Source organism: Pelecanus crispus, chromosome 1, assembly GCF_030463565.1.
Source record: "Pelecanus crispus isolate bPelCri1 chromosome 1, bPelCri1.pri, whole genome shotgun sequence".
Classification (NCBI taxonomy): domain Eukaryota; kingdom Metazoa; phylum Chordata; class Aves; order Pelecaniformes; family Pelecanidae; genus Pelecanus; species Pelecanus crispus.
The window spans coordinates 202,565,272-202,577,603 of NC_134643.1; the positions used below are offsets into that span (position 1 = coordinate 202,565,272).

Genomic DNA, 12,332 nt, shown 5'->3' on the forward strand with positions numbered 1-12,332 from the left:
TCCAATCTGTGACTTTTCCCAAAGTATACTCTAGTTTGCAAAACATCAAAATTACTAAATAGGGGTTTTGAAACTTCCTGTGCAGCTACATACTTTTTTTCCAGAGCAGTGAAATTGGGCTGTTATGACCAGAATATTCTGTGGGCAAAGCCTCTGTGCATGAAGTCAAAGGTGGCTCGTGTTATCCGAGTGATCTCAGTGGCTGCACCTGTCATGTGGAGCGTAATTTAAAACAGATTTGGACTTCAGTAAGGTTTGCAGAAGAAGGCGTGTTTGTAAAGTATCAGAAGGGATGTGGCACAGCATGAACAAGAGAAGAAACATATACTGCTTCCGTAAAAACTACTACCGTCTGCAACCGATGAGTAAATTCTTTTTATTTCTGTCATCAGGAGCCGCAGAAGAAACCCACTGGAATACGGAAACCTGTACAGGCCTTAGCATATAACTAGCAGAGGTGAAGGAAAACCTTTACAGGAATATGTCATGTAATCAGAACCTCCTCATCACTCGCCTTTTACTAAATTGTTGGCTCTAGACAACAGCTGGGAATAAATGCCTGCCTTTTCCTTCCTTTCAGGTCTGGTTTTGACAGAAGAAGCTTTAAAGGAGTTCAGTATGTGCAAAGCTATCAGCTCCTGCACACTAGGCCACATAAATGCTTGTGCTTTTTACAGTTTTCCTCTGCTCCATATTCTGTGTAAAGGTTTAAACCTCAAGACACAAACCAGCCAAAAAAAAAGACTTTCCTTGAGACAGAAACATTAGTGTTCCTTACTGTTCATGTACTTTCACATGAGTTCAGATAGCAGAACTGCTGTCGTCTTCTGTCCATCAGCACTTCTTCACAAATGAGGCAGTTATAGAATTAGGGTCATTATCTGAAAGGGTCTTTGACTTCCATAAAGCACTCTGCCTTGCCAAACAACTGATAATTGCAATCGAAGATTTTGAATTTCTTTGCCTTCTCACCGGCAATATCTTGAAAGAAGCTCCACCTCGAGGAGGAGAAATATTAGGAGGTAACAATCAAAGCCAAGCAGCAGCGACTGGCTTGGGCATTGGATCCGGAACAGAAATTACTGGACTCTGGATTGACTAAGTGGATCAGATGAATACTAATACAAATGTTCTGTCAGCAGATGTGTAAAAAATGTGTATGATTTGTGGGGCCTGTTCCTCAGCCGTGAGGGGCCCAGTTAACTTAGGAAGGCTTTGAGGAGGGATCGGTGTTTTCTTGGATGGGAGAATCGCCAGAGGACAAGGGTAGAAAGTCTGAACGACACTCAGAAGCAGCCCTGGTATAAACTTCTTGAATGATACAGTTGCCCTGCTTGCATATTCAGATGGTTACTGGGAGGTTTACATCTTGTGAGGCTGAACAGCTCTCAGCTTTATGTACCTTAACACATGCTGCTAGCTTCCTAAACAGGAGCCTATTATATCATATACAGAACTCGTATATTACTTCCATGGGACTTAATGGTACTGTGCGTAAAAGCGTATTTAAAGAAGTAAGCCACTGAGGAAAAAAGAAAATGTAATTTTTGTTTCATATCGTCCACTGTGACACAAATGTGAATGCGACACTGAGACCAGTCATCAATGTGTAGCATTCCGGACCGAGACTTGGTGTAAAGAGTGTCGCTGCACTCCATCCGCTGTGATAACTTTTTAGCAGATCAGCACCCATGGCCTCTGCTAGGGGATCTGCTCATGAGATTTACTTTGGTTGTAACAGTGTCTTACAAACATTTTAGAAATACCATCCCACTTAAAGAAGGAAGAACAAGCACAAAGATTTGTCCGAGGATCATCAAACACTAAGTCTGTGGCAAAGCCAGTCTTTTGCAGCCTCTTCTGTGGCTTAATTCCTAGAGATGAACCATGCAAAGTGACCACTTGGTGAAGCTTCACAGAAGTTTATCACGACTCTTCTACTGATACAATTAAAATGATTCACTCCACCTAACATGGATGCAAGCAAGTAGAGAATTGAGCCATCCCAGCATAAAAGTGTCTGCAGTGAGCTAGTACTGTTATAATTATATTGGTTTCTTTTAAATCACATTCATATCTAAAGAAAGAGGAAGCTAGTTTATTGAACTTACGCCTGGCTGTGCTGGAAAATGGTACAATTATGACTTTAAGATGTGGGTTTGGGACTTTTTTAAAATTCTCAGTATTTGTACAGCTTATAATTTGCATAAGCCTAAACTTAATAGACTAAGTATTCTCTAAGTTTCTCTCTTACTAAGTACTAAGCAAGCAGAGTTGGGCTAAATTAAAAGGTACATGGTATTATTATTATTGAATTTCGGGGTTGGTTTTGCTTGGGACCTTAAACATGACATCCTAGGATTCACATTTTACTGTGGTTAATTCCTGCTACTGAATGCTATTAGCAAAGAAAAGAGACTTTATTGATTGTTTCATTTTGTCAGATGATAATACTTAAATTTTATTATTGGTCACAAAGGTTTATGTGTAAATAGCTGATTTTGACAATCTACTTAATTATCACATTCTCTTAAAACCTTCTCCTATCTATGAAGTTTCAGAAGGGTTTGTGGTCTGGCAGATGAGGATTTGTCCTATTTTCACGTTTAGGCGGCCTACAAAACACTAAGGATCATACAGACCATCTCTTAACGTTACCTGCTACTCATATTGCCAGCGGTAACAACAATTACAAGGTAAGAACGGTTTTTGATATGTACACCTGTATAGCTGTCATCATTCAAGTTTCTGTTACTTCAGTAAGTGCACCGATAACACCTTTCAGGGAAGGTCAGAGGTTTCGGATTTATCACACCAACGCTCCTCCCAGCGCTGTTTGCACCGGTAAAGTAGATGTAAACAGTGAGCAGATGTAAAGGGGTATTCCTTCTGTTCCACAGTCCGCTGCAGATGATTCATATGGTGCGAGTGACTGTAAAAAAGGGGTGAGAGGACGGGCAACGAAGGGCAGGTGAGATGTGGCCCAGATTGCCAACTTTCTGCTAGCTCAGCCTGCCTCTGCACCGGGGGCCGGGGCTGGCGCAGGAGCGTGGAGAATTTGGGGGCTGCCCGGCCACCTCAGCGTGGTCCTTGTCACCCAAGGGGGGTTACGGAGAGAGCCAAGACCTTCCGATTCTTGTTCTTTCAGGTAATTTACCCATTTCTGGGGGAAAAAAAAAAAACCCCACCAAAAAAACCCAAGCCACCCAACCCACCACCTAGCGCGGTGCGCGCAGAAGAAGAGCCCGTCTGCCAGCCAGCGCCGTGCGACGGCGGAGGCCGGGCAAGGGGAGCCGGAAAACGCGGGCTCGCCTCTCCGACCCTCGCCGAGCCCCGCGCCTCAGTTTCCGCGTCCGTGAAATGGGGCGGCGCGGCCCGCCGGGGGGGGCGGGGGGGGTGTGCCGCGGGGGGGGGCGGCGGCGGCGCAGCCGGGGCGTCGCGGGAGCGCCCGCGGCGCCGGCGCACTGCGCCCTGCTCCCCCCCGGGGCGGGCTTGGGGGGCCCCCCGGGGCGGCGGGGGGCGGCCCCGGGGGCGGGGGGGGCCGGCGCGGCGGCGGGCGGGGCGGCGGCGGCCCGCGCTCCTCGCAGGCGGCGGCGCGGCGGCGAGCCGCCGCCTCGGAGCTCTGCATCCCGCCGCCGCCCGGCTCCCTCCACTCACTTTTATATTTGCGCGCCCTTTCAATCCTCAGTGACGTGTCCCGCGCCGCTCCCAATCGCCGGAGCTCTCTGGTCAGGACAATGGAAGGGCCTCGGCCAATCGGCGCGGCGGCTGGCTTGGCGGCAGCCAATGGGGATGGGGCTGTGTTGAGAGTAATGTTACCAGCGCTGAGAGTGTGAGGAGGCTGCGTATCGATCCCGCTCTCACAGCCATTGCGGTGCACCGGGCTACACAGGGACCCAGGCAGCGCTGGGGCCGGGCGGGCGGCCGGGGTAGCGTCTCTGGGGCTCGGGGCCGAGCGAGGGCTGCGTGCCGACTCTGACACGGGTGAGTACGCGCCGGGGGCCGCCGGGCCGGCCGGGCGCGCTCGCCCGCTCGCTCGCAGCCGGGCGGCGAGCCGGCGCTGCCCGCCGTGCCGCCGCCGCTGGCTGGCCGCGGAGCGCGGGGCAGCGCCGGCTCGGGCGCCGGCACACAAAGGCGAGCCGGGCTGCGCCCGGGAGACCCTTCCTGGGCGGCGAGCCCCCCGGCCGGGGTGGGGCGGGGGCGCCGGGGGCGCGGGCGGCGGGCGACTTCGGGAGCGGGGCGGCGGGAGGGAGGGAGACGGGCGCGGAAGCCGCCCGGGGGGTGGGGGGGGGGGTTGGGGGGGGGACGAGCGGCCGGGGGTCGCTCGCCGCGGGGGGCGCGGGCCGCGCCGTGCCCCGCCGTAAGCCGCTTACGCTGCCTCGCCGTAGCCATCGCCGCGGCGGCGGGGCGGCCGGCGGGGCACGGGCGCGGCGAGGCGGCGGGGGGCTTCGGGCGGGCCGCGCCGCGCTGCCGGCCGCCGCCGGGGCGGCGAGGAGCGCGGGGGCAGCGGGGCGCGGGCCGGGGAGCCGCTGGCCCCGCGGCCGCCCGGCTGTAACATGGCTGACGGGAGCCGCGAGCGAGAAAACAAGGCGAGCGGCGGCGGAGCAGAGAGGCGCTCGGGCGGGCGGGGGCGCAGTTCGGGGGAACTTTTTTTTCCAGCCGCCGCCGCTCGCCCGGGCGCGGGGCCCGCCGCCGAGGGGCCGTGCAACTCGGCGGGAGCGAGCGGGGGTCCCCGCCGGGGCTCTGCCCGCTCCGCCGGGGCTCGGGCAGGCGCTGGAAGCGCGCCGGCCCCCCCCCCCCCCCCCGCCCCGCTCCCCCCGCACCCACCCACCTCCCCCCGTCTCCCTCCCTCCCGCCCGCCCTCCCCCGGCTGCAATGGCTGAGCGTGTGCGCCAGGGTAGCGGGCGCGCTCACACAAAGGGAAGGGAAGGGAGGAAGGAGCCATGTTCTCTGCGCGGCGGCGGGCGCGGGCGACGCCAGCAGCGGCCATTCCGCGCCGCCCCGCCGCTGCCGCCGCCGCGCCCCCGCGGGCCGGGGGTCGCCGCCCGGCTCCGCCGCGGCCCCTCGGCGGGGGTCCCAAGGCCTGGCCTCGCCGCCCCGCCCGCCGGGCCGCGGGTGTGGGGGGGTGTGGTGGCGGGGCGGGAGTGGGGGGGGGAGCGGCTCGCTCTCCTCAGCGCACAAAATGGAAGGAGGCTCGGCGGCGGGTGACCTCCTCCGCCAGGAGCCTGCGCCATGGCGGCCGCTCCCGCCGCCACCGCCGCTGCGGCGGCGCAGGCCGCGCCTCGCCTCGCCTCGCCGGCCAGGCCTCATGGCGGCGGGGAGCGGGGCAGGCCGGGGGACGGCGCGCCCCGCCGCGGGGGGACGGGGCGGCGGCCGGGAGGGCGCTTTGTCCCGGGGCTGCGAGCGGCGGCCGGGACGGCGGGTCGCCGCCTGCGGGCAGCCGCAGCCCCGGTGGCCGGCTGCAGGGCATGTGCTTGCCGCCCGCTGGCTGCGAGCCCTCGCCTGAACACAAAATAGAACTTCACAGCTTTTCCCTCATAAGGGGACTTCCCCCCCCCCCCCCCCCTTAAATTCTCCCCCCCACCCCCAGCAGGCCTCTGAGGGGACTTCTGAAGTTTTCCTCTGCCCCCCTCGGCAGGGGAAGCGTCCAAAATGGCGGGAAGGAGGCTTTTAAACGCCAGCTCACGGTCGCAGCGCTCCGGTCGCGCTGCCTGATCCTTCCCGCAGTGGCTCCACGCCTCTGAGCCACCCCTGCCCCGTCCCCCCCGGCCCTCGCCGCCTTCCCCCCGCAGCCAGCGGGGGAGCGCCCCAGCCGCTAGCCGAGCCCCGGGTGCCGGCTGGCTCTGGAAACGTCTCCATGGCAGGCAGGAGCGACTCCTGGTTCTTCAGCCCTCTTGTTTACTTGATAGAAACTTCAAACCGGACGTGTTTAGTCACAGAGCAGAAATCTGTTTCTGTCTATCCGCCAAACCGATAGGAAATACTGCTTCTGTGGCAATATGGGCAGGCAGTGCGTGCGCTTGCCTTTTTTTTTTTTTTTTTTTTTTTTTTTAAAAACTTTTTTCAATTCCTGCTGAAGACCAGAGCTCGTCAGGGTGCAAGTGGCTTTTTCCAGGGAGTTATGAAGAAATACTCTGAATGTCTGACTTGGGTGTGAAAGTTCCAGGAAGGTATTTTTTCATTCCCTCTCAGTCCATGAAAGAGTCAGATAGTCCTCGCGCTGAGCACAGCTCTGCTAGTCATATGTAAATGTCATACTTTTCGTGTCCCTGGCTTGGTTATAACATGTTTGAGTGCGGTGTTTCATTCCTGTATTTCTAGGTATACATACAAAGAGTACGTTTTTGCAGTACGCTTAAAGGAGAGTGATAATATATGGCATGCAAAAATAATAAATACATGTATCTTTTGCAAATGAGCACCCAGGGCCTACAGGGAGGGGGATAGAAATACGAGCTTTAGGAAGAAGAGAATTAGTAACCCATAAAACCAGCTGAGACAGGATACTCGGGTACTTTTTCCCTTTTCCTTTAATTTATTCCTTCCAAGCATAGGATTGATACACTAGCAGTAATCAAGGAGCACGGTCTCCACTGCACTGATGCTAGTACCTGCTTTCAGATTGCTTGGGAGGGACATTTTTGTTCACAGGAGACCAGAACTGCATGTTTTGCAGGCCCTTTGAGGCTTCAGGTTGCTTGCGTCCAGGTCACCTCAAACAGCAATGGCAGAAGTCTTCAGTAAATTTTCCAGAAGTGAAACTTCCTCCTGTTGTATGATTTCGGAATACTGCTCCGTCGGGTCTTGTTTGGCATGATCCTTCGTCATGGCTTAATTCCCACATTGGTTTGTAAAAAGTAAAAGTTTTAAAGGTGTCTTTTGTGCTTTGTTACAGAAAATCATCAAAAATGGGCAAAGGCGATCCTAAGAAGCCGAGAGGTAAAATGTCTTCATACGCCTTCTTTGTGCAAACCTGCCGGGAGGAGCACAAGAAGAAACATCCAGATGCTTCAGTGAACTTTTCAGAGTTCTCAAAAAAATGCTCAGAACGATGGAAGGTAGGAATAACAGCTTAAGAAAAACCCTCACAAAACCTTAAACGACTGTTTTGTGTGAAATACTATTCGAGACTGTAAATTATTTCTTTAAAAGTTCAGGTGTTAGATAAGTTTGAAGTGCAGTTGTAAGATTAGTGGTAACTATCCGTTGTTCTTGCGTTACCTTTAGCTCCCCCAACTGAAATTTTGGAATGGACTTGCATATGCTTTTGAATCTTAAAGTACTGTTTTGATCCTTATGGGTCCCTTCCAGCTTGAGATATTCTGTGATTCTAATTGCCTTGCAGACTATGTCTTCTAAGGAGAAAGGGAAGTTTGAAGATATGGCAAAGGCTGACAAGCTTCGTTATGAAAAAGAAATGAAAAACTATGTACCACCTAAGGGGGAAACAAAAAAGAAGTTCAAGGATCCAAATGCACCGAAGAGGCCTCCGTAAGTAGACTTCTAGTTAGTTTATCTTGTTTGGGACCATCATGCTGGAGTGCATCTATAAAATGATCATTTTATCCAGCTTTAGGAGCTTCAGAAATACAAGACTACGTGATTTTCCTGACCAGTGGCGTAAAGATAGGTTAAAATTTTAGTTACGAATTATAGGTTTGTGGTTTCAGGTTGGCCCTCTTTATCTAAGTTGGAATAACGTCAGCCTTTAAAAGTGGATGCAAAAATCGGTGACATGCGGTTCTGACTCATGTTTCCAGTTTCTGTTAAGAGGGTAATTCTAGTGTAAAATGGCAGTAAAATATTTCAGGGCCTGCTCTCCCCACCTGTTGGCTTGAGCAGAATTTTTGATGAGCAGTCCGTTCAAAATTAAGAGGCTTTTGCACAGAACAGGTTAGAGGGATGATCTTGCACTAACAACAGCTTGGAGAATTAAAACTTCAGCCAGTACATAAAAACTACTGACTTCAGGTTCACCTGGTACTAGACACTAGTACTTTGTAGCAATACACGTTTTTGTGTGTGTTTTAAATGGAGCTAATGCTGAAGGGAACAGGGAAGTTCCTGTACAAGTGAATGTTCTTATTTGGGCTGATGCTGTCGTCTGGAAATCCTGATTTCCATAACAAATATTGCAGTTTCCCTGCCTTTAACAGTTCTGACATAACGTTTGCCCCCCTGGTATCATTCACTCATTCTCCTTTTTTAAGATTTTCTCTGCATATGGTATATAAAATTTGCCTTTCTGGGGGTCCTGCCAAAAGTGGAACCAGATGTGCGGCATTACTTAAGAGACAAGGATGTGTTAAGTTTTCAAAGTAGTTTATTCAGTTCTAATATCTTCCATTGTAATTAGTGTTTGTCTCACTTCTAGGTGCTTTTCCAAAACGCTCTTAAGAAACAGTAACAAAGGTCACAAAACTTTCTGTTATAGTGAAGTCTAAATTTAAAATAATATCTTTTTTTTTCTTTTCCCCCTCTGTAGTTCGGCTTTTTTCTTGTTTTGCTCTGAGTTTCGTCCAAAAATCAAAGGAGAACATCCTGGTCTGTCCATTGGGGATGTCGCAAAGAAACTGGGAGAGATGTGGAACAACACCGCTGCAGATGATAAACAGCCTTATGAAAAAAAGGCTGCTAAACTGAAGGAGAAATATGAAAAGGTAACATCGACATTTACAGAGATGGTTTGGGGAGGTCAAGCCTCAATCTAGGTGTTTTTTTTTCCTTCTCGTATGCTCTTGATACCTGATGTTGCAAATTGTAATATGCTAATGACAAATGTCATGATATTTATTGGAAAATATCACATAAGAGAGCATACAGTTTATTACTATAACACTAAATTGCCATCCTTTGTGTTGAACTATTTGCATCCATCTGTCATTCAGGACCATCAGTGATGGTTTAATAGATACCATGGTGTCTGTGCTGTTATTAAAACAGTAGGTCACTGCACTGTCTGAGTTGAGTTGGTAGTATTAAGTAACGCCAGTAAAGAATAAAATGTTGTCCCTGATTTTGGAGGTGTTCGGTATTGATGAACACCCCTGAACATTAAGAGTAATTGATACAGAGATACTATTTTTAGTTTATTTGTGAGATAATGTCAGAGCACAAATGAGATGCTAGTTTTAGACGTGTTTTTCCTGTACCTAGTTTGTGTCCATCTCCTATCTAGTAATTAATATAGTTAATAATACACGTGAAGCAGCATGTCATAACAGTTTCTTGAATTACTAAAGCTAAATCCCATCATCATTATTGGAGCTGTAGAAATGCGTCGTGCGCACAGGGTACATGTGTGTTTATTTCCGGAAGCAGATACCCATCCCAATGCAAGGAAACCAAAGGAGGAGGGGATGCATGTTTGCATCCCCTGATGATGCTTTACAATTGGTCAGCAACCACCTATAGCTAATGTATGCCACGTATATCCATTTGTGTGCCGTGACCTTCCTCTGGGTATTTCTCCTGTTGTAGCGCTGTAGTGAGCAAGGCGGCCTTTTTGAGTCCTGGTTATGTGCTGGAGAGGAACTGCTGGTCTAGAAGCTTTCCCAAATTGTCCTTCCTGTGCAATGTAAACTCTTTAGTAATTGTTTGTACATACAGCCCAGGCAACTCATAAGAGACTTTTTAAATCGTAGAATTATTCATCTTTATTCCCAGGTACTTTGATCTTCACTAGTATTGTCTTTATTTCTTACACTTACAAATGGGGTTTTAAGGTGCAGTAATCCCAGTTATTTCCCTGCTTGGCCTTTGACTCAGTGGGTATCATATCTTCTGAAAATTCAGTGCTAAGCTCTAAGGGAGTCTGAGGGAACTGTAAGATCAGTGGTATAATGTTTACTGGATGGGGAATATTTGAAGATTTGGACCATCTGTGTAAAGGTGTTGACGTTTCTCTGTAGCTGGTATAAGTCCTGTAGATCAATTCTGTTAACGTAATTGTTTTTATCATTTTGGCAGAAAGTTGCGAAGTCTAACTGTTTTTCTGGCTTGGTCTTCCAAGTACAGTTTTGACCTCCCTATAACAGGAACTGAATTTTCTGCATTATAAACCACTAGAATAAATTTATTGCATGCAGAAGGTGGCACTGTCTACCCTTTAATCAAGTTCTTAGGACTTTTTATTTTGTAAACTTCAGTTAGGCAGCATTCTGTGTAATTGCTCTTCGCTGAGGCATAACTTTGCAAATATTAGGCCATGTCATTCTGTCGCGTTTCGGATGGCTAATTACAATTTTGTGCCTCAAACAAGGATTTTCCTGTGCGTTCTTTAGGCATCGTAGAGGGTAGGGCTAGAAAGGGACCTTAAGAGGTCTCCCTACTTCATTTCCTTCTGGGATAGTGGGCTCAGCTGTGCCTTTACCATCCGAGGCGGCAGCTTTTCCAACCTGTTCCCAGAAGCCTAACAGCAGAGATTCCTCAACAGCCGTAAGCAGCGCATTGTGGCGTGCCAGTAGCGTTTCTGTGTTAGAGGGTTCCCCTTTCTTTGGCGTTGGGCCGCAGTTCACCTGGTAGCTGAAGCTACAGCTCCCGGTCCTACCCCGGTGGATGTGGAGAAGGGGCAGGTACCTGGGTGGCTCTGGTTTCACAAGGACCGTTTGGAAGTTGCTCGGAGCTCTTGGCTGGTTAAATCTTTGAGAGATTCTTCCTGCTTTTCTCCTCCAAGGATATCGCTGCATATCGGGCCAAAGGGAAGGTTGATGCAGGCAAAAAAGTAGTTGCCAAGGCTGAGAAGAGCAAGAAGAAGAAGGAGGAGGAGGAAGATGAGGATGAAGATGAAGAGGATGAAGATGATGAAGAGGAGGAAGAGGAGGAGGATGAAGATGATGATGATGATGAATAAGTCTCTTTTAGAGCAATTTCTTTCTTGTCTATAAAGCATTTAACCCCCCTGTACACAACTCACTCCTTTTAAAGAAAAAAAAAATGAAATGTAAGGCTGTGTAAGATTTGTTTTTAAACTGTACAGTGTCTCTTTTTTTGTATAGTTAACACACTACCGAATGTGTCTTTAGATAGCCCTGTCCTTAGTGGTATTTCAATGGCCACTAACCTTGCCTGGTACAGTGTGGGGGTTGTAAATTGGCATGGGAGTTTTAAAGCAGGTTCTTGTTGGTGCACAGCACAAATTAGTTATATACGGGGATGTAGTTCATTTTTCATCTTCAGTTGTCTCTGATGCATCATAAAAATAATTGTTGTTCTGTTAACTGAATACCACTCTGTAATTGCAAAAAAGAAAAAAAAGAGTTGCAGCTGTTTTGTTGACATTCTGAATGCTTCTAAGTAAATACAATTTTTTTATTAGTATTGTTGTCCTTTTAATAGGTGCCCTTGAAAAATCATACTTTTTCTTTTCTCTCTCTCTCTCTCTTTTTTTTTTTTTTTTTTTTTTTTGAGGGGAGCTCATCTTTTGCTTTATTGAATGCCCGTTTGGGATCACGGGAATATTACAGTTTTCATCTTTCATATAACCAGCTGATAAACAAAGCTTTGATCTGCATACCCTGCATAATCATGATAGGGTAAGAAAAGAAATATATAGGCATATGATGAAAGAATATTCTTCCGTAACTGGAAACAAAACAAAAAATTCAATCTCAACAAACTGATATTTGTTCAGATTTTTGTGAAATGTAATATTCTATTGAGTTGCATGAGTTTACCAGTCTTGGAGAGTTGAGAAGTATAGAGTTCAATTTTACAGAAATTAAATACTTTGGGGGGGGTGGGTGGGGGATGAGGGTGGGGGAGGGGGGCCGGGGGGGGGAGGGAATGTTAAATTTTGTCCTAGAAGGACCCATAGGAAGAGTGTATGTCCATCCAGTGTAGAGAAATTTACATGTGTGACTCCGTTACCATGTAATGGAAGTTGTATTTGTAAATCTCTGAACACTTGCGAGCGATGAGCGTACCTAAAATGTGTAAAGTTAAAAGCATGAAATTACCATATTATTTTTTGGTGACAGGTCTGGTGATGGCCACGGGCTTTATACCATGAAACTCTCCTGGTAGCAAATGGCCCACAAGAAATGATTTTTCTTTCTAAGATTTCTATAAATGGTACCATTATTATTTGTTAAATCTATGTAAATTCATATTTGTATTCTTGAAATTCTAGTTTTAGCCCTTTAAACAAAGTTGTATATTGTCTCAAATTGAAAATGAGATAAGATGTATTTTTCCTGTTAGGTTTTATACCGCACTCTTGATGTTTGCCCATTTTTAAGTTAAATATAGCTGTATGGAAAAGTACATTTTATTAAATTTTGCATTAAAAAGTGAAATGTTTATGGTATACCAACAATGTCTAATTTGGTCAA

At 48.6% G+C, this 12,332-nt stretch overlaps 1 protein-coding gene across 1 annotated transcript; it reads left to right on the forward strand.

Annotated features, from left to right (window-relative positions):
- Nucleotides 1-3,928: 3,928 nt before the first annotated feature.
- HMGB1 (high mobility group box 1) lies at nucleotides 3,929-11,724 on the forward strand. The gene is made up of 5 exons (XM_075712858.1): nucleotides 3,929-3,984; nucleotides 6,896-7,058; nucleotides 7,346-7,491; nucleotides 8,486-8,660; nucleotides 10,676-11,724. Exons 2-5 carry the CDS (start codon nucleotides 6,909-6,911, stop codon nucleotides 10,850-10,852), a joined length of 648 nt encoding a protein of 215 aa, XP_075568973.1. The 5' UTR covers nucleotides 3,929-3,984; nucleotides 6,896-6,908; the 3' UTR covers nucleotides 10,853-11,724.
- The last annotated feature ends 608 nt before the right edge of the window (nucleotides 11,725-12,332 follow it).